The sequence below is a fragment of the Chaetura pelagica genome, unplaced genomic scaffold (assembly GCF_000747805.2).
Source record: "Chaetura pelagica isolate M959 unplaced genomic scaffold, ChaPel_1.0 scaffold650, whole genome shotgun sequence".
Classification (NCBI taxonomy): domain Eukaryota; kingdom Metazoa; phylum Chordata; class Aves; order Apodiformes; family Apodidae; genus Chaetura; species Chaetura pelagica.
Window position 1 is genome coordinate 416,958 of NW_009951820.1, and position 22,032 is coordinate 438,989.

The 22,032-nt window shown below is 47.2% G+C and overlaps 1 protein-coding gene across 1 annotated transcript in view; it reads left to right on the top strand.

Annotated features, from left to right (window-relative positions):
- Window positions 1-22,032, top strand: part of CADM1 (cell adhesion molecule 1) — a 45,420-nt gene that overhangs the window by 12,121 nt on the left and 11,267 nt on the right. The window contains exons 6-9 of the mRNA XM_010008942.1: window positions 5,206-5,305; window positions 7,450-7,622; window positions 11,209-11,280; window positions 19,998-20,030. Coding sequence (XP_010007244.1) covers window positions 5,206-5,305; window positions 7,450-7,622; window positions 11,209-11,280; window positions 19,998-20,030 — 378 coding nt within the window. The remainder of the gene's footprint in view (window positions 1-5,205; window positions 5,306-7,449; window positions 7,623-11,208; window positions 11,281-19,997; window positions 20,031-22,032) is intronic.

Genomic DNA, 22,032 nt, shown 5'->3' on the forward strand with positions numbered 1-22,032 from the left:
AGCACCACAATCAGCCGAGTGTTCAGTTATTTGATTTTCTGGGGCATTAGCCACTCTTGTTTGTGACATTTCCCAGTTGGATGCTCGTTTGCAAGCTCATTAATAAGGTTTTCTCGGAGGAATGTTGTTGGGAGTGAGGAGCCCTGCACTGTACGGCCTGGACTCTGCCTTTCACAAGCATTAAGCAGCAACAAGCACTTTGCTATTGATAAGGGCAGAGTTGGTGCCCACCACACCTGCCAGGCTGTGGTTCCCCTCACCCTGCTCCAGGTTTAAATCCTTTCATTCATGGGCAAATTTTGCAAAGTCATTTTTGGGGTCAAAAGGCTCTTCCAGACAAGTCATGAACCGCCAGTCATGTGTTTAATCGTTATTTTAAACACAGGATGTATTTCTGTAATCGCTTTCTCTGGTTTGGCTGAAAATCAGCAAGGCAGCCCCTTGTCCTTGCAGAAGGGGAGGAGAAGATCTGGGATTGCTGGGCCTGATGCTGCCTTCATTTCCTGATAGGCAAACCCACTGGATTTTTGGGTGAAGGTGACATTTGTCTTCATGCCTGTGTATAAATTTTACCTTTGGGGACTTCTTTTACTACAGAGGAGCATTCTCCTCCTCCATGTCCCCTCACATGCTGGGATACAGAAGCTGCCAGAAGTCAGGTTTTTGGGTGGTTAGTTTGGGCTGCAGGACACAGCAGAGAGGAGGATCTGGATGAAATAGTACCCATCTGAGGAACGATATGCCAAGTATGATCTGGGTGATTTTGAAGCTGGAATTACCTAAAGTGGGCAGGAACTCTGCCTGACCTGCAGGTCCTTCTCCTGCGGATGCCATCTGTCAGCGTTGCTGCCAAGAGGGGTGCATCAGGAATTAATGCAGTAATCATAAAATGGATGTGAAAACTTAGATTCAGTGCCTCATTTCACAGTGTAGGCAAGAGCTTTTTCAGCTGAATCATCGAAGGAGTCCATTTTGCCACTTCTGCCTTGGCAAACAGTCCAGCATTGCAAATGGGGTGCTCAGTGCCCCTGTCCCAGACCTGCTGCAGGGGAAACCAGTCACCTCCAGTAATGTCCAATTTGCTTAATGTACATGTTTAGCTGTAATTTGGAGCAGAGACAGAGAAACCCTATGCTGAAAATGCACCAAGGTCCTGGGTAGCCCTTCTTGCTGTGTGTCTGCTCCTTTCAGCAGGTGTCAGCAGTTAAACGCCTGGGGAGAATTTCATTGTTGTGGGATGGTGCCTGTTCCTGCTCTGTGAGCCCCAGTCTGCGTTTTTGTGTGTTTTCCTCCTGAAGCAGCATGTGGGAAGGCTTTCAGCTGTCTTCGAACCTCAGCTGGCAGCACAGCAGCTGGGAAGTGTTGACTGGTTTGTTGCTGGTGATGGCTGGTGATGGTTAGGAGTCACCTGGGCTTTGGGAAAGCAGTAGTATTTCCCAAAATGTTTTTGCTCTGTTACTAATGACTGTTTCGGTGCAGGCTTTGTGTTTAGAGTGGGCAGATTGCTGCATTGTAGGAGCCGTTTTGCTTGCACAGAGATTGCTGGAGGACCAAGAGCTGCTGGGGTGTGATGATGCAACTCGGGTACAGTTGGCATGGCCCCAAGGAAACCTACGTCAAGAGCAGGGCAGCTTCTCTGTAGCAGCTTCTGGTAGCTCTGGTGCTCAGTGGAATTACTCTATCCAACCACAGAGTTTAATCTCTTGCACATAAGATGCACTCAGGAGGAGGCTGGAGGGTTGCCCTCAGCATGGGTTTGGTGGTGAGGAGTAGTGGGGTGGGGTGTGCAGTGGAAGGTCCCCAGCCTGACCTGGCAGAGCATCGTGTTACCCGGGCAGGTCAGGCTTGGCAAATCCATCTGCTGATGGGCTTGGGGGCGGTGAGCTTGCCTGCTTTTCAGACCATAGGTTGACCTGATGAAAGGAAATGGGTAGAAATAATAGGCTTAGGCTCTACGAGGCACCGACCTGGGTATGACGTGGTATCTCTGCTGATTAATGAGATCTCGGCGTTATCGGTGGAGCGCACATTTAAATGGATTAAGAAATCGCTAACTGGCAGATCTCAAAGGACAGTCATTAGGGAGCAATCAGCAAGCGATGGTATTTTTAGAGTGACTGCACTGGCCTGGACATGTGGCCTGGTGCTGCTTAGTGCTCCCACAGAGCAGCTGAAGGTTCTGTAAAAGTGGTCGTTAAATAATCTTTGCTAATGGCACAAAAACCGGGTGAGCCACTGGTAAGAGGAAGAACTGGGACAAGTGCAGGACAAACTTCAGCCCCATGGAGTTGGGAGACTGGGAGAGGTGGGCGAGGTGCTCTCCTGTCTGGGCTCCATCGGAGCCAGCTGGAGGAGTCTCCAGCATCCCTGTTGCTTGAGAAATCCAAACTCAGGTTGGTCAAGGGAACAGGGGGTTTTTGGGAGTGGGGCCCCCATCCCTGGCGGGAGGGCTGTGGTTCCACACGCTGGCAGCACCATGTGTGCCTGTTGTAAAAGAAATCTCATCAAAGGCAGAATGAGTTTGTAATAAGTTTTTCAAATTGGTTGCTGCTACAGCATAACCTTTAGACTACTGGTATTTAACCTTGTATATCACTCTTAGCTTTTGAATGAATTTAGCTTAATAAAGGTGCCTTATTAAATTACCAGGCTGTTTTTTTAAGCCGCTAGAAACAGGCGTACTAGGAAATAGCTTTGGGTTGTTAGGTCTAATTGGCTGCCAGTGGAGTATGCAGCAGCTTAGATGCATAGATGCAGGGGTTTATTTTTACGTAGTAATCCAGCCATGTGATATTATGAAGTTCAAGTTGAGTATGTCGAGCTGCTGGAATGCACTTGGTGAAAAAAAATCTCTGGTGCTGGTTGCCTTATATTCTGTATCGTCCAAAATAGTCACTGTGGGCTGCTGAACACCATGATCCCATGCAGGAGCTGAACTCAGGATCCCAATGCATTTGCTAGTGGAGTCCATAATCTGAGGGCATTAGATCCTGCCTTTGAGCTGCGATGCTTAGTGGTACAACTACAGATTATTTAAATGCATGTCCTTAAGGAAAAAGGAAAGGAAAAAAAGACCCAGTTCTTGGTCAAAGCAAGTGACATTGTTGTGTACCATGAGAGCCCTGCCATCCTCCTGAATCCTTTCAGGCTTGGGAGGCATTTTTCCAAAGTGCCCTCAGTGGTCTAGGGTGTGCTGGTGTGTCCTGCTCAGGAGAGACACTCACTCTGATAGCTCTGTTGGGTATTGTCTTCACCAGTGCATGCACGTTTGCCAACAAAACCCAGGTTTCTGCTGCAGGTGACATCTCTGCAACGTCCAGACTGAAGTAGTCTGGGTTCACTTTGCTGCTGTCATTTGTTTCCTGGGGGCTATGGGGCTGGAGAGCTGCATGGAGGGGGCTCTCCTCCAGTATTTGCAGGGTTTGCAGCTCACTGGCAGTACAGCAAGCCCTCGGTTTTCCCTCTTGATTTCCATAAGTAATTGTCAGCTGGTAAACAGCTCATTAGAAATACTAAAATTTATCTAATGAAAACAGGATGGGAGGAAGAGGAGAGGCAAGCTGCAGAAGATGCTGCGCGGTGCTTTCTCAGCACCAGGAGCTGTTGCCTTTGTGTTCCCATGTAAATGGGGCTGAAGAGGTTTTCTGCTCTCCCTGCAGCAGAGGGTATAATAGCAGCCATGTTTCTGGCATGGGCTCCCGGGCACCGCCGCAACACAAGTAATAAACAGCAAGCAGATGGCCGGGGGGGTGGGAGTTGTGAATGAGAGTGGTGAGGCTGAGCACAGCACTGGAGACGCTGCTGCTGATTTACTCGCAGCATAATACTTGGTTTACGCGTTGTGTGAGCGCTCCCGGCACAGACCTGAGCTCAGAACCATATTTCAGTCCTGCTTTTTGCCTTCCCATGCTTTTATTGTGTGTGTTTGTGCCATCTTCGCCCCCAGGGCTGACTTGTACCACCGAGACCTGGACATCTTGGCTGTACCTGCTCCTCACTGCCATGGGAGAGCTCAGGTACAGCGGGGACAGGTCCCTGCTCCAGGGCTGGGCTCAGGGGCTCCTTCACCATCCTACAAAGAACCTTTTTTACTCCAGCCTGGCATGTACCAGTCATTTTCATATCTTTATTTTGCATGTCCAAAGTGTTACACACCTTTTCAAGCACTCCAAAGTTGCCCATGTTTCTAGGGGGACACCCCCAAAGCATCATGGCCCCCCAAGGCATCCCCCTGCCCCTGCCACATTCCCAGCCTGTGGAGACGCCCACATTTCAGGGCTGCGAGGAGCATCTGTAACAGGGATTAGTTTATAAAATGTTTGTGGTGTAGTCATCTCAGGAGAGGATTTACTCGTGCAGCTTATTCCATTACTGAAAATTATGAGAGTTTAAATTGGTTAAATCCTGACACAGATTTTTTTCTTTCTAATCTCTATTATTCCATAGGAAGCATGTTAATGCGTTAAACACAGTTAATAAAATGCAGCAAGCCAATATTTTTGGTAGCAGTTACTCTCAAAGGCAATAGAAGCATTTAAATGGTTTCAACCTTTATGCATACTGATTCTTTGCCTTCCTTTGTTCCTTACAGTTGAGTAGATTCCTGAAAAATATATATGGCTTAATGGCATTTGCAGCATTGAATTGATTTCTTGCACTGATAACATTTTAGCTACAGCTTAGATTGCATTTTTAATCTGTGTTTCAGTTGTAGGAGGTAATGAATTTTTTAATTGTAGACTCTAGGTTTGTGGTTTGACGCTTTTTTTTTCCTGCAGGCTCTAACTAAAGTGATTTTGAGCTGGCTCCCTAACTAGAAATGCTTTAATTCTTTGTGTTTATTTTAGGGTTTAGAAGAGCTTCGTTCGGACGAAATAAAACCTCCTGTTGTTTAAACAAAAGCAGCAGTGGCTGTGACTCCTTTGTGGTGTTTCTATCAAGCATCTCTTTTAAAGCCCCACATATTAATATGCACAGATGCTGGGTGTTGTCACACAGTAATATATGATGCACTGTAAATCCTATCAGCTCTGAGCCCCACCAATACCTCTAGTTTCACCTCAGCGTGAAGGCAAATGAGTTCCTTTTAGCTTGAGCAGGTTCAGCTCTGGCACCGGGGGTGGTGGGAGCGCGGCTGCTCCGCGTGTTCCCTGCGCGGTGGCACCGCCGCTGCCCGCGGCTCAGCCCTCTGCTTGTGTCCCACAGATAAGCCTCAAGTGCGGGTGTCTCAGAATTACCCGGTGCAAGGCCTGACGAGGGAAGGGGAGCCACTGGAGCTGACCTGCGCAGCCTTTGGAAAACCACAGTAAGTTGGACCTTCCCAGGGATGGAGCGGGGTGTGCAGCAGGGACGGGGTCCTGCCGAGGAGCCCGTGGCCCCTGTTTGGCTGTTGCTGCTGGTGCAGACATTGGATGGGCCATTCCCTGCTGCCAAGGCCACGTCACAGCAAGGAGGGGAGTGACACTTCCTGCACCTGAGCCTCTGCTGCCCCATTCAGATTTGCTGTCACTCCCCTGTAGTTAATACCTGAGGGATTCCATGTAGATCTCCTAGGAGAGCTCTTCATGGCTGCCCTGCAGCAAACCCTCGGGTGCCGAAGGGACAGAACCCCTGACTGTGGCTTGGGGGTGGGGCATCGGGTGCAGTTAATCTGGAAAAGCAAAGTGGGGTCCTGTGTACGGAGTCCTCTTGAGGGGCCAGTACACAGTAGTGAGCCTGGCACCGCGGCCAGCAGAGGTGGAATGGATCCCCAAGGTAAGGCAGTCTGGCTTTCTGTTTGTGTTGACTGTGTGACAATTTGCCTCCCTTTTTGGTGCCCTGCACGGTTTTCATGCAATGGAGGTTTTATGCTCTCCTCTTCTTGCCATGCCCTTGAGGTTTTCCTATATAGTTGAAGAAATTTTATGCATCAGGAAAATCCTGGCAAGGGAGGGTAGGTTTTCTTCCACACTTTCATTGTTGTTCTAATTTAAGTTTTGTTGACTTTTTTTTTTTTTAAATACTTCCTCTTCAACTTGGATTTACGGCTGTCAAGTATTTACTACCCTTTTTTAAATTTTTGTCATGTTCGTGAGATTCCTGCCAACACCCCTGACACCTGCCAGCATCTCCTCAGTCGCGTGCCCGGAGCTGAGGAGCTCCCACAGGTGCAGCCGAGCTGGGATCTGCCTGGTTTGCCAGCCTGGCTGTGGCAGGCAGGGTAGGAGCAGCCTCCCCACCAGCCTCCCTCCTTTCCCACAGTATTTTGTAGCATCCTGCTTCTGTTGGGCACCAGGCTGGTTCCTTCCTGGGCTGTTAGAGGCTAGCACGTCCCCTGCTGGGTCCCATTTCAATGCCAATGCCCGGCTCAGAGGCTGTCAGAGCCCCTTCACAGTCCTCCTTTCCTGGGTACCTGCTGTCCTGCCCTTTGCTGTCATCTGGGAATTTATTTCATGAATAGGCTTCTTCACTTTTTTTCCCTCCAGGCTCTGAGTAAGACACACGTGTTAAATAAGGCAGACACGTCTCCCCGGCAGCGTGCCGCTTAGCGTTACCGTGATGTTAATGTGCTAGGAGCTCACTCGTGTAGGTCACTTCACCTCTGCCTCTCCAAGCGTAGGAAAATACACAGTAAAATCACAGGCTGTGGTTAGCTCTATGTTTTTAAGACAAACAGATTCCATAAAACCCTTTACAGAGGTTTAAGATGATCAGGGATGTTTTATTCAGTTAAAATCATATATCTGCAAAATTTGGCAACATAAACATTGGGGGAGGGCAGCTCAGAGGAAGGCAAAGACCAGAAAGAGAAATTTCTGTTCTGGTGTGGATACAGCCATTTGGTTAGATTAGACAGAAAAACCCCAGGACCATATTGAAAGTGGGAAGGTACTGAAGGGGTCACTTTGAGGACATCCGGGGTGAGACATCTCAGCAAAGGGCTGCAGGAGGGAGGCTGCCAGTTGGCTGGGGGGCCTGGGGAGAGGACAGGGCCATCCCTGCTCCCTGCCAGCAGGTGAAATACTCTTGGTGAGCAGCATGGCCTCCATGGAGGTACATGGCTCCATTGCACTGCTTGTGGAAGGGTTCAAACGTGACAACGTCCTCGTTCTGCCACATGCTGTCCAGATCTGCACTCAGAGCTCCCTGTGGATGCACATGTAGTACATAGCCTCAAAGATTTCAGGTTTGCTGAATAAGTGAATGATTAACCACTAATAAACTTTCTTCCTGCTTGCATTAGTGTTTTCAGAAAATTAAGGTCTGGATACAGTTTCCTGGTGGGTTAATATAAATTTAAATTGAGGAAGCCTGACAGCATCTGGGCTTGAGTAGTGCAAAAAAGTATGTGTTATTTCTTTACAGTTTTTCTTGGTTTGGGCTTTCTGTCTGTGGATGAACTATTGAAGATGCCATCTTGACCATAGGAAAATAGTAATGTGATTGTTTCTTTTTCTCCCTCCTCTGTAGGCCTACGGAGATGAGGTGGTTAAGAGTAGATGATGAGATGCCTCAACACGTTGTAGTGTCTGGTTCAAACCTTCTCATTAATAACCTAAACAAAACAGATAATGGTACATACCGCTGTGAGGCTTCAAACGCGGTGGGGAAATCACATGCGGATTACATGCTGTTTGTATACGGTACGTGAGAAAAACCACCGTTCTTCTAGACTCATTTACACCTAATTGCAACATGCCGCGCTCTGAAAGCTGTGACAGAAGTTAACGTTTTGCTTAATGCAAGATTTCCAGATAGGTCCTGACACCTCTGCATCCTGCCGGGCTGGGGTAGGGGCTGGAAAACCTTTTCTTTTGCTTCTGTGAGTCTCGGTGTGGAGCATCGGGCGTGGGTGCTGCCCCAGGGCCCGGGGAGCTGCTCCCTCAGGGCTGTGCTTGTGGGCTTCCCACTGCACCTGTGAAGCAGAAGGAAAAGCCAGAGCAGGGGCCTGGGGAGAACTGCAAAGTTCTCTGGCCTGACAGTTCTCTGAGGGCTTCTCTGATAATTCTTCTTCCTTTCTGTAATACCTTCTGCAGTGTCTTCAGGAATGGTCGGGGGGGGGGGGGGGGCCGGTCTTTTTTTACCACGTTACAAAGAATCAGTCAGCATCTCCAGATAATTACAAACCAGTAAATAAACTGGAGGAATGAGATGTCTGAAGCCTGTCTGCAGCTGCTGAGCAGACACTATAGCATGTCTCAGCATCTTCTTAAAGTGCTATTAAGTATCTACTTTAATTCCTCAGTTCCTCTGCATTATTTTGCCATTGCTGTAAACCTTGTGCTCCTGTCACAAGACCTGCAATGAAGATTTAGTAGGCACTTGAGGAGTGATCCCCTAGTTTAATTATGGGCAATTTCCTTGGGCTGCATATTTAAACTTGGTCTATTAAAGATGGTCATTGTGTGACTGGGTGAAACTCATGGTGGGTATTGCCTGTGACTCAGATGGGACAGTAGCTTTGGTTGGATGTTCATTCCACACAACAGCCCCTTGCAGCTCTGCAGTCCCAAAGCTCCTGTTCTTGCTCAGATCCAGACCAAGGGCTGCCATTGCCTGTCCAAATGCAGCTTGTGCGTGAGCTGTTTTAAGCCCAGTCTTAGAAACTTGCCTAAGAATGAAGATAATACCAAAATTCTAGTTTTGAGCTGAAATTGAACTAATCTCCCACATTATACAGGTAGTTTTCTAGTGCTGGTGGTTCCAAGAAACCAGTTTACAAAATTAAGTCAGATAAATATTTATGATGGAGTGAAAAACAACCTTGTTTCCATCATTTGTTAAAGAAACAGCTACTGTTGTGGAGAAGCGATAAAGTTGCAGTAGGACGCAGGCAGTTCCCCATGAGGTTGACTATGGAAAGCAGCTGCTGTGAAGCAGTTGTCGATAAGGTGGTGTCATTCCCTGTATAGTTTTGGCCCAAGTTAGTGCTAGATCAGCACTCACCAGTATTAGTGACTTGGGATTTACCTCACAGTCACTCTAGCACTTAGTAATTATTCTGTGTTTTGGACATGGGCGAGAACGAGACCACACAGGACTTTATCAGTTCTGCTCCTCCTTGGGATTAAATCCATGGGAGGAGACTGAGACAGCATTATTTAAAGGAGAGGTGCAGGTGCCTAAATCTGTGGACTCCGGGCACCCAGCAGATGTTTTGGCCATGTAGTGAAAGATTTTCCAGGGTCTGTCAGGAGCTCATGGTCAGATTGTGGTTTTACATCCCATCACATCCATTTTGTGTACATTTGGCAGCATCCCTCTAGGATCTGGCAATCCATCCAGCAAATGCTCTCTGGATGCTGGAGTTGGGGTCCATGCAGCCACATCCCCAAAGGCAGAGGCTGAAAGATGCTGGGAGGCTGTGCCTGACTGCTCACCCTCTGCTCCCTCACAGACAGGGCTGGCACTCATCACTGCAGAGCTCCCCCAGATCATCTTATCTCATCTTATCCTGGGAACTCTGGGAGTTGTGGACACAGCCCCTCCACACTCTGGTGTTACATGCAGATGGTTTCCAGCAGCCAGGGCTTGCAAAATTACTGCTGCTGAGCTGGGCTTAGCACAGCTCCTCTGCTGCCAGCGTGGAGTAAGGATGTCTAATCACATTGACACATACTGAAAACATGTTTATTTTTAAAATTCACTTCACGCTTTTCCTCCCTGTGAGAGTGGGCAGACCCAGTTGCTAGGAATTTAGAGCGCAATTAGCACGCAATCAGGGTTGGTTTGCTTTTATGGAGGAAGAGTCTGCTGTGTAGCACCATCCCTGTGCAGTCTGGTGAGGAGCTGGGTCCAGAGTCCTTGGCTGGGCCCTGGCAACAGACCGGAGATATTCTTCCCCTGCTCCTGCTGCACAGCAGCTCTTTGGGTCTCTGCTGCTCCTGGGGAGATGGATGAGTTCATGAGCGAGTCAGGGGTTCCCTGGGGGATGTGTAGGGACTGGGATGCTTTGGCTGTAGGGGAAGGACAAGAATAACAGAGCTGTAAATACACGCTCTCCAGCAAAGCAAACACCAAGGTAATGTTTCTTAATTTTTAAGAAGCTGTATGGACTATAATAAAGGTGCAGCATATAATTAAAGTTCAAGTGTATTAATTAGGGAATCTGAGAGAGCCTGGAGATAAAAGAGTAGCAGATGTGTTAGTGATGAGAAGTTGACATGCTATAGAGAAAATCCAAAATCAAAAGCCCATGAAATGTTTCATGCTCTATTATTGCTGGATGAATCCGTAGTTCAAAGTGTTCCTGACTACTTAGCACATTCAGTTTGATCATCTGGGCATCGATACGTATTTTTTTTTTACATCTCCTCATATCTGTCTTCTCCTGCCCAGTAATTTGGACGAGGATGTGCCCCTGTCTAACAGAAATAGCATGAAGAGCAGCAGTGGTTGGGTCTCACCAGGTCAAGCACCTCTGAGCAATGGTGATCAGTGGCAGAGAAAAGCACCCCCCTGTCATTAACTATGCCCCAGCAGCAGAAATGAGAGCGTTCAACTGAAACTGTCAGGGAAATATTGACTCTTTTTAATTGAAAGCTCTCACTGAAATTCTTCATACCTTGAAATTGATATTTAGCGATGATGTTCTCATTTATTTGCATTTATGACTCTCTTTGAAGCAGCTTTTAACATCTTGCTGACGTGTGTCTGTAGGGAGGAATAGCAAGGTTAAGGGCCTGGGGAAGGCAGTGCGATACCTCCATCAGCTGTTTTTCTTTAGCCTGGTCAGGGCTGCAGGGCCCCTCATACAACCCTCCTGCCTGGATTTTCAAATCTATATGTAGCAAAGCACCACTGTGTCTCTCTTTGTATGTGTAAACTGTTATTTTTGTTGTGGAAAGCATGCAGTTTATTTTTCTTATGCCTCTCCCATTCCATTTCTCTCTCTCTCTCTCATTGACTAATTTATGCTGGGTTTTTTTTATTTTTATTTTTTTTAGCATTGTAGAAGGCAGAAAGGGGCAGAGTTTGGGGGCCAGATTCTCCAGCTGGATTCAGTCTGTGTGTGACTCTCAAGGCTGTGTCCAGCTGCAGAGGATCTGGCCTGTGTCCCTAAAGCCAGCTGGGCTGTCACCACCTGGCTTTAGAGGAAGAAGGAGATCCCACAGCCATGCTGCTTCTTAGCATCCTTGTTTTCCTCTGATCACAATTGACCGCTGTTGTGTTCTGCTTGTTTTTTCTTAATTTGCTTTTTTATTATTTTCCTTTTTATATTTTATCCAGATCCCCCCACAACTCTCCCTCCTCCCACAACAACCACCACCACTACCACCACCATCCCTACCACCATCACAGGTACGGTACCTTCATAACCATTGGAAATGTCCTGAATGTTGATTGTCTTTTATGTATATAGCAGAGCATGAAGCCTGGGGAAAAAAAACAAAACAAAACCAACAACAAAGAAATGGCTTGCATTTTATTTTTTTTTGTGTCAGCTACACCCACCAGACCATATGAGTTCTGGTCCAGCAGTACAACAAGGTGGATAGTCCTTATGGCAGGTCTTTCTGAAACACAGGAATTGCTGTGGCAGAACAAGCTATTAATTCAGTTACTGGTGGCTATTATTGGGTGTTTTCAAATGAAGGGTACAGACTTAGAGCTCATTTAATACAGGCAGTTGTTAACAGTCTCAATCCCATCTGTATCAATTTTTGAGCAATTTAGACCTGGGAGCAGAAAAGTTTGGTCTGTAGTGATTGACTTCGCCTGACGTGACCACAGATGCTTTTTCCCATGCCCAGGTGCTTGGTCTGTCTCTGTGATAGTCTTCTGCCTCGTTCTCCCTGGAAAGGGAATTCCACCAGCTGTTTTTTATCAAGTCAAATACCATTTCCAGGACCCTTTTTGAAGGAGCTGGCTTTCAGCATTTTGAGTTCTCCTCTGTCTTGCAAGAAAAGATGAACACAAATACCCAGCTGATCTGGAGACACCGCTGCCTTCACACGCATCCGTCATTTCCTCACTCTCTCCCCTCATAGAGAAGGCCTTTGTGATTTATTCGTTATCATTTGCATCATCATGTTTCTGATCTTTCCTATTTCAGCTGCTTCTTTTGCTTGCTTTTATTTGGGGTTTTTTTGAGGCAGAGTTGACAAACCATGGGTGAGAATGGACCATTGAATAGCTAATGGCATAACGTTTATTGTTGCTGTAAACCATCCCTTGTGTAAATGCCTTCACGTTTTATTTGCTTTTATGACGTTACTCAGCTGACTCTAACTGTCCTGCTCAGGGTGTTTTGTGGCTTTTTTCCTTCTGAGGTTTTTGCAACCAAGTCAGACTCTGCTGGCCTGGAGAAGCAGTTGGAGTCTTCCTTCCCACGTGCCTTAGCCTGCACTGTGTGCGCTGTCTGCCATCCTCCATCATCTTGTCCAGACCCTGCCATCCTGTCTTCCTCCTTCCAGGTGCTTCTCAGTCTTACCAAACTCTGGGCACCCAAGGTTGGATGCCTGAGATGCTCCACCATGAACACTTCCCCATTTTGCAATTGGGTTCACTTTGTTTCAGTTCTGTGTTTAATTTCTTCCCTTAAACAGCTTTCCTTTCAGAGGAGGTTTCAGACTTTATTGAGGTCTCCTTAAGAGCCATTTGCAGAAACCCTCAGTCCCGTGTGTCTTGATGTAAGTGGACATACACCATTTTGTTTTGTTTTATGGTAATTTGTTAATGCTTTCAGTGAATTTTGAAAGGTTAAAAGGAAAACTTTGGCTTGATGTTTGATTGACCTCATGTTTCAGTCAGTGCCTGCAGACATTAACTGCTGTCATTTTCCTGAGAGGCGGATTGTCATCAGCCTGGCATTCTGGGGATTGCCCTGGGATGGGCTTCCCAAGCATGTGCTGTCCTCACCTGCCATCTCAGGATCCCAAGCTGGGGTTGTTCATAATGGTGGGTTTGTTGTTTACTTCTCTGCTGTGTGGTTTTCTAGCTTTTTCATATTAAAAAGGGAGACAGAGTGGAGGACCTTCTGATGTGACCTTTTCCCAGCCATTTCTCCTCTGTAACTTTCCACCTGAGCCAGCCATACCTCTGAGGATCAGCATTGCCCTTGGTGAGGGTGTTGCTCTGTGGGCAGGTCTGGCTGCAGTGAAAAATGAGGAGATGTGCACAAAGATGCCTTGACTGGCAGCTCTTTATTCCCTTTACAAGTAGAATTGTGTGTTGCTAATGAAAATGTACTATTGTTCACTGCTTCCAGCAGTTACTGCTCACGATATGTAGGCAGGTTAGTTAATGCTGATAAGATAAACCTTTACACTCCTCTCTGACACTGATCTAACGCTGAATCTTTTTGATGTGTCTTCACATCTTTTCCCCCAAGGTCAGTGTGCTTTTCCCACACAGAGCAGCTCTGCTTCATGCAGAGACATGCACGTGTGTGTTTTGCAGCCCGCAGCCAAGCAGTGCGAAGCTGCAGGAACTTCCGCTCTTCAATAGTTAAGAGACTTTGTTGCTGGAAAAAATTAGGTCAAATTAACATAATCTGTAGAATTATATAACATAGTATTGTTGGAACACTTTTTAAAGCCTCAAGAGACAATCAATACCTTAATTCCCATCATCACTAAGAGGCTGAAACACTCTCCTGATGTGACAGAAGTGCCTTGGCAGCACTCGGGGTGTGTCTTGTCTTGGCTGCAGGCTGGGTGTGAGCCCTCTGCCCTCCAGCTGGCTTGAAAACCCTTCCTTGGGATGGGGGACTTGACATTTGTCTTATTTTGTCTTTTTCCCCCTATTTCTTGTATGATACTGGCCTCATTCATGTCCCCTGAAACCACAGTGTAGTTCTGAAAAATCATCTTGTTTTAATTTAGAAGAAAAAAAGGGAAGAGACCCCTGGACTGAAACAATTTCTCTGTTCGACTTTGTAGAAATGCTGTCATCTCTAGCAGCTGCCTGTGGGGAATTATATTCTTGTAAGCAGTCCTTTTGGCTTATTGGAAATACTGTCTTCTGACCTTTTTTCCCCCCACTAAAACGCTCCAACAGAACAGTCCCAAGGGGCTGCATTTGCTACTCCAGGCAGGGTGAGTTCCTCCTGTTGGTCAGGTTCGATGATAGACATCTTTCTTCCTTGCTTATGTGCAGTATTTCTGCTCTAAAGGTCTCCTGACATGACATGGGAATGCAGCCCTGTCCCAAAGAGTTTCTCTTCAGGTGATAGCAGACTGCTGGGCAGGCACGAGCCCGAGCATTGGGAGAGGACAGCAGAGGGACGTGCAGGCCTGAGATGGAGCATGGCTGTTCCTCCCCACATCCTCCCAGTCCTTTCTCAAGCTCATCCAGGCCCCTGTCAAGAGCACAGGGTTCCTGTATCACCCCTCTTGCTTCCACATCCAAGTCCTGTCTTGCTGCTGCTATAGGCTTGACCTTCCTCGCTGAGCCGAGGAAGAGCTCTGAGGGCAGGAGGGTTCTGGGGAGATCTCTGAACATCTGACCTGCTGCTCTGCTCCAGGAGGAGGGAAAGCTGAGCAGTGGTCAAGTTTCCAAAACATCATGACCTTTAAAGCTTCTCCTCTGTCACTGTTGCTTTGCTTCAATGTAGGTGTTTGAAAAGATTTCCTGCATGACAGTTTGATCTTTTTTGTGTATCCTCCAACCACATTGATATTCCAACCGTCCCTTGGCACTTCAGCTGTTATCGCCAGCAAGCCCTTTTTTATCGGTTCAAATTGTCCTTGTGGCTTTGTTCATTAAGATGTACAATACGATACAGCCAAGCAAACTGCGTAATTTGAATTGCCCCTAGAGTTGTTCCTTGAAATACTGGTTCTGGACAGCCGTTGTTTCCTGGGAGATAAAGGTTCTTCATAATAGCAAAGCTCTCATCTTCAGGCTCCGCGCGGAGCTGAGCCCTGCAGCCTCCCTCTTCAAGCATCGTTTTTCTGCCTTCTGGTCTTGCTTAGCACATACACCTCCGCACCTCGGGATCCAGGGTAGTATTTGTACATGCAAATTTGCATTTATCACACTTTCTCTGCAGATGGATCTCGCAGGTGTCTTGGCAACGGCTTCACTGGAGGCCTGGAGGGCGACATGCATGTTACCAGCATTTCAGGCCTTGCATTGGAAGCTCCTGGTTCTGCAGAGCCCCTGCTGCCCATCTTGCAGCAGTGTTAGTGCATCCAAGGTGGCAGTTTCCCCCATGGTGTGTCATTAATCCCATTTAAGCCCATGTTTGAAACCCCACGGATGCCTTAGGGTGCAGGGCAGCAGGTGGGTGTGTGTCCAGGGGGCTGCCGGCAGCTGCTGTAGGTTACAAATTCCCAGGGATGCTTGAGACTCCCTGGTGAATTCAGTTGGAAACTCCAAACTTATGCTGTGGAAACACTCCCTGCTCCTTCCTGAGGCTGGGGTTTGTATCAGGAGGAGCACACCAGCTCTGCCTGACCTGAAGGTGTTCAGACGCAGGAGCTGTTAATTGGTGCTGAGGCTGAATATCACATCCCGAGCAGGGTCATGTAGCAGCTGAGCTCCCCTTGTCACCTGTGTGGCCCCGTGCTGTCCTGCTGGGAACTGAATTGTAATGAGGGAATTTGCTTGTTCCCCAGTAGGATCCCACAGAGGGGGGTGGCCCTTTCTGACCAGGCTGCCACGGCTCCTTTATTCCGTTCCCTGCCCACTTTTCCAGGCAGCCTTTTGGAGATGCCAAAGGCACTGGTGGGTGCTTCTGCTTTGCTGCCAGCTCAATGCCACCAGGCAGGGCCTCAGCTCAGGCATTTGTTCCCCCAAAGTATTTATTATTTAACTTTTGCTTTCTGTTGAAGCTTCTGCATGTCCCTGGGAAAATGTCAAGTTAATTTAAAGGTGATACTGCACTCCTCTGACATTTTCATCCAGAATGTGACCACATTAAAGGGAATAAAGGAAGAGAGAGTAGCTGACAGGCCTGTTACAGAAAATAAAGTAAAATAAAAGTCAGTCTTTTAGTACGACGTCCAGTCAGTAGCAGACACAGCACTGTCACATCTGCCCTTACTGGAGGTGATGCAGCCTGAGTGGTGCAGAAACCATCGTTTTGCTGGGCAGATTGGGACTGAAATAACACCAAAATCGTGGCAGGACTTTATGGAGAAACATGAAAAGGCGTAGCCAGAGCCGCAGCGCCAGTTTTGGTGTATTCTTGTTCTTGTCACACACAACTTCCACACAGAGTGTGTGCTCAGTGCAGATCAAGGTCCCACCAGGTTCACTGTCCCCATAGAGCAGGGAGCCAGGGAGGGATCATCACGCTCTCTGCCCTAGGGCTTCTCCAAGGCCCTGTGCCCCTAGGACAGTGCTCCTGAGGCATCCCTGGAATGTCACCTCTGCTGATGACCAGCAGGTCAGTGGGGCCTGCCAGGAGGTTTGTGGGGGGCTCTTTACCAGCCCAAAGGACCTGAGCTGAAGCAGAGATGCTGTTTGCAACACTGTGTTCTGGGAAACACCAGCATGAGGGAATTCAGGTTTGTCCTGGTCAGGAGATGTGAAGTAGTCCAGAAAATCGGGAAGAACAGGAGCCCCACAATTCGCAGTCCAGATTGGCTTGTGTTCTCAGTTCAGAAAGCATTTTTAAAAGCAATATATTGAATAGATATCTAGACTTATTGATACCTCTTTATTATTTAAAGGTGTATTGTGCTGTTACATTCATGATGTGCTGTTGCAGTTCTCTTTACAGCAGGGGTATGTTTTTAAGCTGCAGCGCATCGTGTGCCTCTGTGCGGCTGCAGCACTGCAGCTTGAGCCTTCGAGTGGGTGAATTCAGTGTTGCTGCTGGGGCTTTAATATTCCCACATCGTTCTTGTTCTGTTGGAGTCTGTGGACTAATTACAGGCAAGTTTAAAGGGCCCAGTCTGTCACATGCCACAAACAATTTGAAGTTGGAGAGAATCCATTTGAAGAACTGAGGAGGCATCATGACGGAGCATGTAATTCAACTAAATGTTGCCCAGATGCCTCCATGCAGTAATTTTCTAAATCTGTGTCTCTGCTCGTGTGTGTGCATGCTTGTGTACCTACCTAATGAAGTGGTGAGGGCCTAAAACTTCGGTGTTGTTTGAGTTTCCTTGGCTGGCAGGTCATACCATCTGTATGGCAAGATGGTGTGTGTTAGTGACTTCATTTGAGAGCTGGTCAGGCCGAACTCAGTTCTTATGACCAGTGCTAGGAAGAAATCATGATTAGGTGAAATGTGTGGCTTTATAGAGGCCAATGGCTCCTTTCCTGGATACTTTCTGTAGTTATAAACCAGTCTGCTGGGGAGTTTATGTACACGTAGATTTTTAGAGACAGCTGCACTGTTTAACTTCTCCCCATACAGCAATTTTTTTGTTGTCTTACTGGTTGAAATCAGGAGGAGAATCCTTTATCTTAAGATGGAAGGTACCATCTTGAGCCTCTTTACATGCTGTGTCCTCTCTGCTTTGCCACATCTTGTAAACCAGACCATTTTCCAGAACCAACTTCTCATTTTAAATTATAAATATCACCTTCATGAGATTGTGTGACTGCTGCTCACACCTGCAGCTCAGGACCAGAACGGTGCTTTTACAAGGACTTTTTTTTTGGTCCATATTTAAGGAGAAAAAATTATTTTTCTTCTGGGACATGGGACAGCAGCCTGATCCCTGGGGTTAAGATGTCACTGCTCTGGCAAATAGACATGGCTGCTCTGGGAAGGGAAATAGAAGTCAGTGGCTCATGCCTGGAATTCAGGAAAGCATATTTGAAGTTAGCTAATCTGCCTTAAAATTATGAGCTGCCTCAGCAGCAGCTGGGGATGTGCAAGGCAGAGCAGTGCCGGAGCTTGGTACATGCACAGTTTTCCACCTTTGTTCATTTTATACCAAAGCAACAGTGACATTGTTTCTCTCCTCTGTGCACAACCCGGGTGGCAGCCTCCTGTGTCCAGGGGCACTCCTTGCTTGGCTTTAACGTGAGATAATTCCTCTCTGGAGCACTGTATGTGTGCACTCCTTCCTCTCAAAGACGACTCTGGGATTGAAATGGACTGCCAGAAAACTCATTCTAAACTTTAACTGCTCTGTGTTTCCTATTGCAACCATCCAAACCATTTGCTAATCATAACTTTGTCATTCCAGCTGCAGCCAACATGTTGTTTGACTTGGATATTTGTTCGCACTTACAACCGCTTGAGAACTTTATTTTTTGTAACCTGTTGGTCTCTGTCCCCAGATGGGGAAGCGAGATGCACTGTCCAGTTTGCATTGTTCCTTGACTAATATCTCTTCCAGCACATGAAGTTTGCTTTCAGCAGATTCTCTATTTAGTGTAAAAGCTGATGTAACTTTTTTTATTTCAGGAAGACAGTAAATTGAGACTATTTATAGATGCTAAAATGTTATTTCAGGAGTTAATACTCAGTTTTACAACCCTTTCTAAACAACAGCTTCCCCCCCACCTTCACCACCATTTCCCCCTTCACCATTTGCTTGGTTCAAACAAGGCATCGTTCGGGGATTGCTCCCCAAAAGCAAAGAGAAGCCCCCTGCTTGTTCTCCGCTCCACCTGGGAAGGCTTCCCCTGCAGCCTCCACCAGAGCTCCCAGCAGGAGAACAAGTGCTGGCATCTTGAAGCGTGCCTTAGATTCGATTGCCAAGATGAGAACAGGACATGTTGGCAGTGGAAACAGGCTCCTGATGGCTTGATAATGTTATGCAAATCTTGGTTCAGTTTTTGAAATTGTGCAGGGTTTACTTGTTTTGCTTTCATAATTAAAGCATGTAGACCTCGTATCTGTAAGTATTGTGTATTCCTTGTATGATCCTTATCTCCACTGGTGCTTCAGAAATTCAGACCTGGGCAGTCCTCAGCTAAATTGCACAGGAACAGGTCTTCCTTTTCCCATTGCTGCCTCTGAGCGTGCCAGAGGACTGCTCATCCCTGGCTTCTCTTGACGGCACCTTCACGAGGGCAAACACCAATGGGAACTGTGTGTCGTTGCTGCAAAACACAAGCTCAGGGCTGCTCTGCAGACAGAGGCAGTGGAGCACTTCTCTACGTGTGCTCTTGTGCTTTTACCCATTGAAATGTTGCCTGCATCGAAGCGAGTGGTGCTGTGCAGGGCCTGGCCGGCCTGGGGGGCTCAGCAGGGCTTTGCAGAGCTGGGGTTGTGTCCTGAGGAGCAACCAACAGCACAGAGTACCTAGAGCCTGGTTAAAAGTAAATGGTCTTCGATAGCTAAACAAACCAGTACTTTGAATAATGGCAATAAATAAGATTTAGACGTATTGGTGGAGAGGAAATACCGTAGGATGCTGTTAGAGAGAGTCCTCAGCTGCAGGTCAGGCTGTAAATTGCCCTTTCCCAGCAGCTGTGAAAAGCTGCAGCATCCCTCCCTTGGCACAGCAACCCCCTGAGACATTTCCCATGGCAGGTGATACATGTGGAGTACAGCCAACTTCAGGCTAATCACAGAATAACTCCCCTTTGGTTAGCAATAACTGTTAACGGTTTGTTGTTGTGATAGAGCTAATTTCTGGACATTTCTCCCTGCCTTTGCCCCCTTTAGAGCAGTGGTTTTTACTCTTGAGATTGCCTGCCTTGGATGAAGGAGGAGGAGAGGTGGGAGCAGGTTAGGGCCTGGTTGCTGGTGCTTCGATCAAGGCAATGTTTGAATGTGTAAAAGCTGTTTAAGAAGTGTTGACTCTTTGTCCTGACCTTGAGCTTCTGTTTTGGTCCTTGCTGACGAAAGTGTTGGTGTTCTCCTCTGTCTCCTGTTCCCCTGACTTTGCAACCACCAGTAATTGTCCTGGCAAGGTCCTGAAAAAGAGAAAAATTTACTGTTTTCCTCAGGTTCATAGCTTTTGAACTGGAGGCATGTCTTCTAAACAGTGCAACTCACTTCAGATGCTTTTTGCCTTTCATTTTATTATTGCTTGTCACGCAATGTTCTTTGAAAGCTTGCTCATATATTATCTGTTCCATTTTTTCCATTTTCCCTTTTTTTGCATGCTGTTCCTCCTGTTTCTTCCCTTCCTCCAATCCTCTGTTCCCGTGTGTAGACACAACGGCGACGACAGAACCGGCAGTTCACGGTTGGTATCACATTCCTGTTTATCTTATTCCTCAGCGCTGCTGAGTGGCAAGACAAGCCTGGGAAGGGGACGCGAAAAAGGGAAACGTAGTCTTCAAGGGAAAATCATGTTTCAGGTGGACTGATCTCATAAATATCACATGGGTTTTAAGGCTGGAAAGTCTGACTGCTCTTGTCATTTCTGCTGTGAGCTTTGCAGCTGGCTGGTGTGATGCCAAGCAAGCGCCAAAGCCCCAAGCCCCGGGGAGGCAGCGAGTGATGCTTTGCTCTTCTCCGTCACTGGGGAAATGGCTCCACACACACACACACACACAAAAAAAAAATCCCTCTTTTGAAAATAGGAATGCAAATTCAGTTTTTAGGAGGTGCGTGAAATTTGACTCTTTTCATTTTGAGTTTATAAGAGAGCTGGTCTTGCAGTTCCACTGGCGCAGGGCAGCGCTCGGTGTCCTGTGGAGGCTCCACGGAGGAGCACTTGCCTTGGAATTATTGGCATAAGTTGGCATTATTACACTGCAGGAGGAGATTTGGGAAATGAATAGCAGCACGTTCCTATCAGCATAGCAGTCTAGCAAAGTAACCCTTCTCGTCTGCTCAAGGCGGTCTAGCTAACAGCTTGACAGCTTCCCCAGCTTCCTGCGTGGTTCAAGTGAGCCGAAATAGGCACTTCAGACTGGGAGCTGAGCATCCTGGGCTTTGGCACAAGCTTGCTTTTCAGCTACAAAACCAAAACCTCAGACAGTTTTAATCAAGACTAATCCATATTTGAGTTTGCTATTTTAGTTTCATTTCACTCAGATAAATTACCTGTTTCTTTTGTTGACAGAAACCTGCAATACAGAGCAAGCTCTTTGTCCTGTCAGCTCCCACCAAGGTGTATCTTGGGCAATGGTGTGGAGGGAGGACTGAGTAAATTCTAAGCAGTGATTGCCTGTATCAAGAGGAGGGGCAAATACAGTTCTTGTCCTAAATAACTTGCAGTCCCTTGGCTGCATTTTCCCATTTGAAGTAGGACTGGAAGCCCTCAGGCATGCACTGCCCATCTCCCTGCCTACATTTAACATCAGCATTCAACGTCGGTCATTTTGTAGCTGCCGCAAGGAAAGTCACAGCAAGGCAGAGCAGTCCCTGAGCACTCTCATCCAGCACTACAGTGACGCTGGTGAAAGTCAGATGAGGGCAGATCGTTAATCCTTGCGGTCATTAATCTGCAGGGTAAGGACTGCTGCTGCCAGGAGCCTGACAGCTGAGATGACAAGCAATCCCAAATGAGCTGCCACAAACTTTCCTGCCTTAAAACCCAGCTGGTTTTTGTGGAACTGCCCCGGCCTTGCCCTCGGGGTGCTTTTCCCCTGAAGACTCTGGGATTTCTTTCCAAGCTTGTGTTGCTGGAGTGTGTATGGAGTACACCAGGTGTTTCTGTATGTTGGCCATTTGTTCTTACTGATGTCTGGTGGGAGTGAGCATGTCTGTGAATGACTAGAAATGCATGGGCATGAACTACAGCCAAATGGATTTTCTCCAAAAACGATTTTAAATGAATTGGGGGAAGAAAAAACAAAACAAAAACAAAAAAACCCAAACCAAAAAAGTGATTTCTAGCAAAGAAGCTGAAACGTAAGGGTAGTGTGGAACCAGCACAATGCTTCAATCGGGGAAAGGGGTTTTGAGTAATGTAATTTTTTGGAGCGTATCCTAGAGGACTGGGGGGGAAAGGAGTATTGTATGTGTGTGCATGTCCAAGTGGTAGCAAAGCTCCTGCCATTCCTGGTTCCTTCTGGAATGGAGTTGACAGCAGCAATGCATGAGTGACTCCAAGCACGAACATTGTTAACTTTTTGTTGAAAAATGAGAGCTGAACTGTAAATGTTCTGATGCACTTTCTCCTTTCTCTGCACTGTTCATTGCCAGAACTCCAATAACAGCATGGTCATGGCCAGCAGGAAGGCTTGTGCTTCTGCTGCCCCCCCTCCAGGCGGGTTTGCCCCGCTTAAGACCTCTTT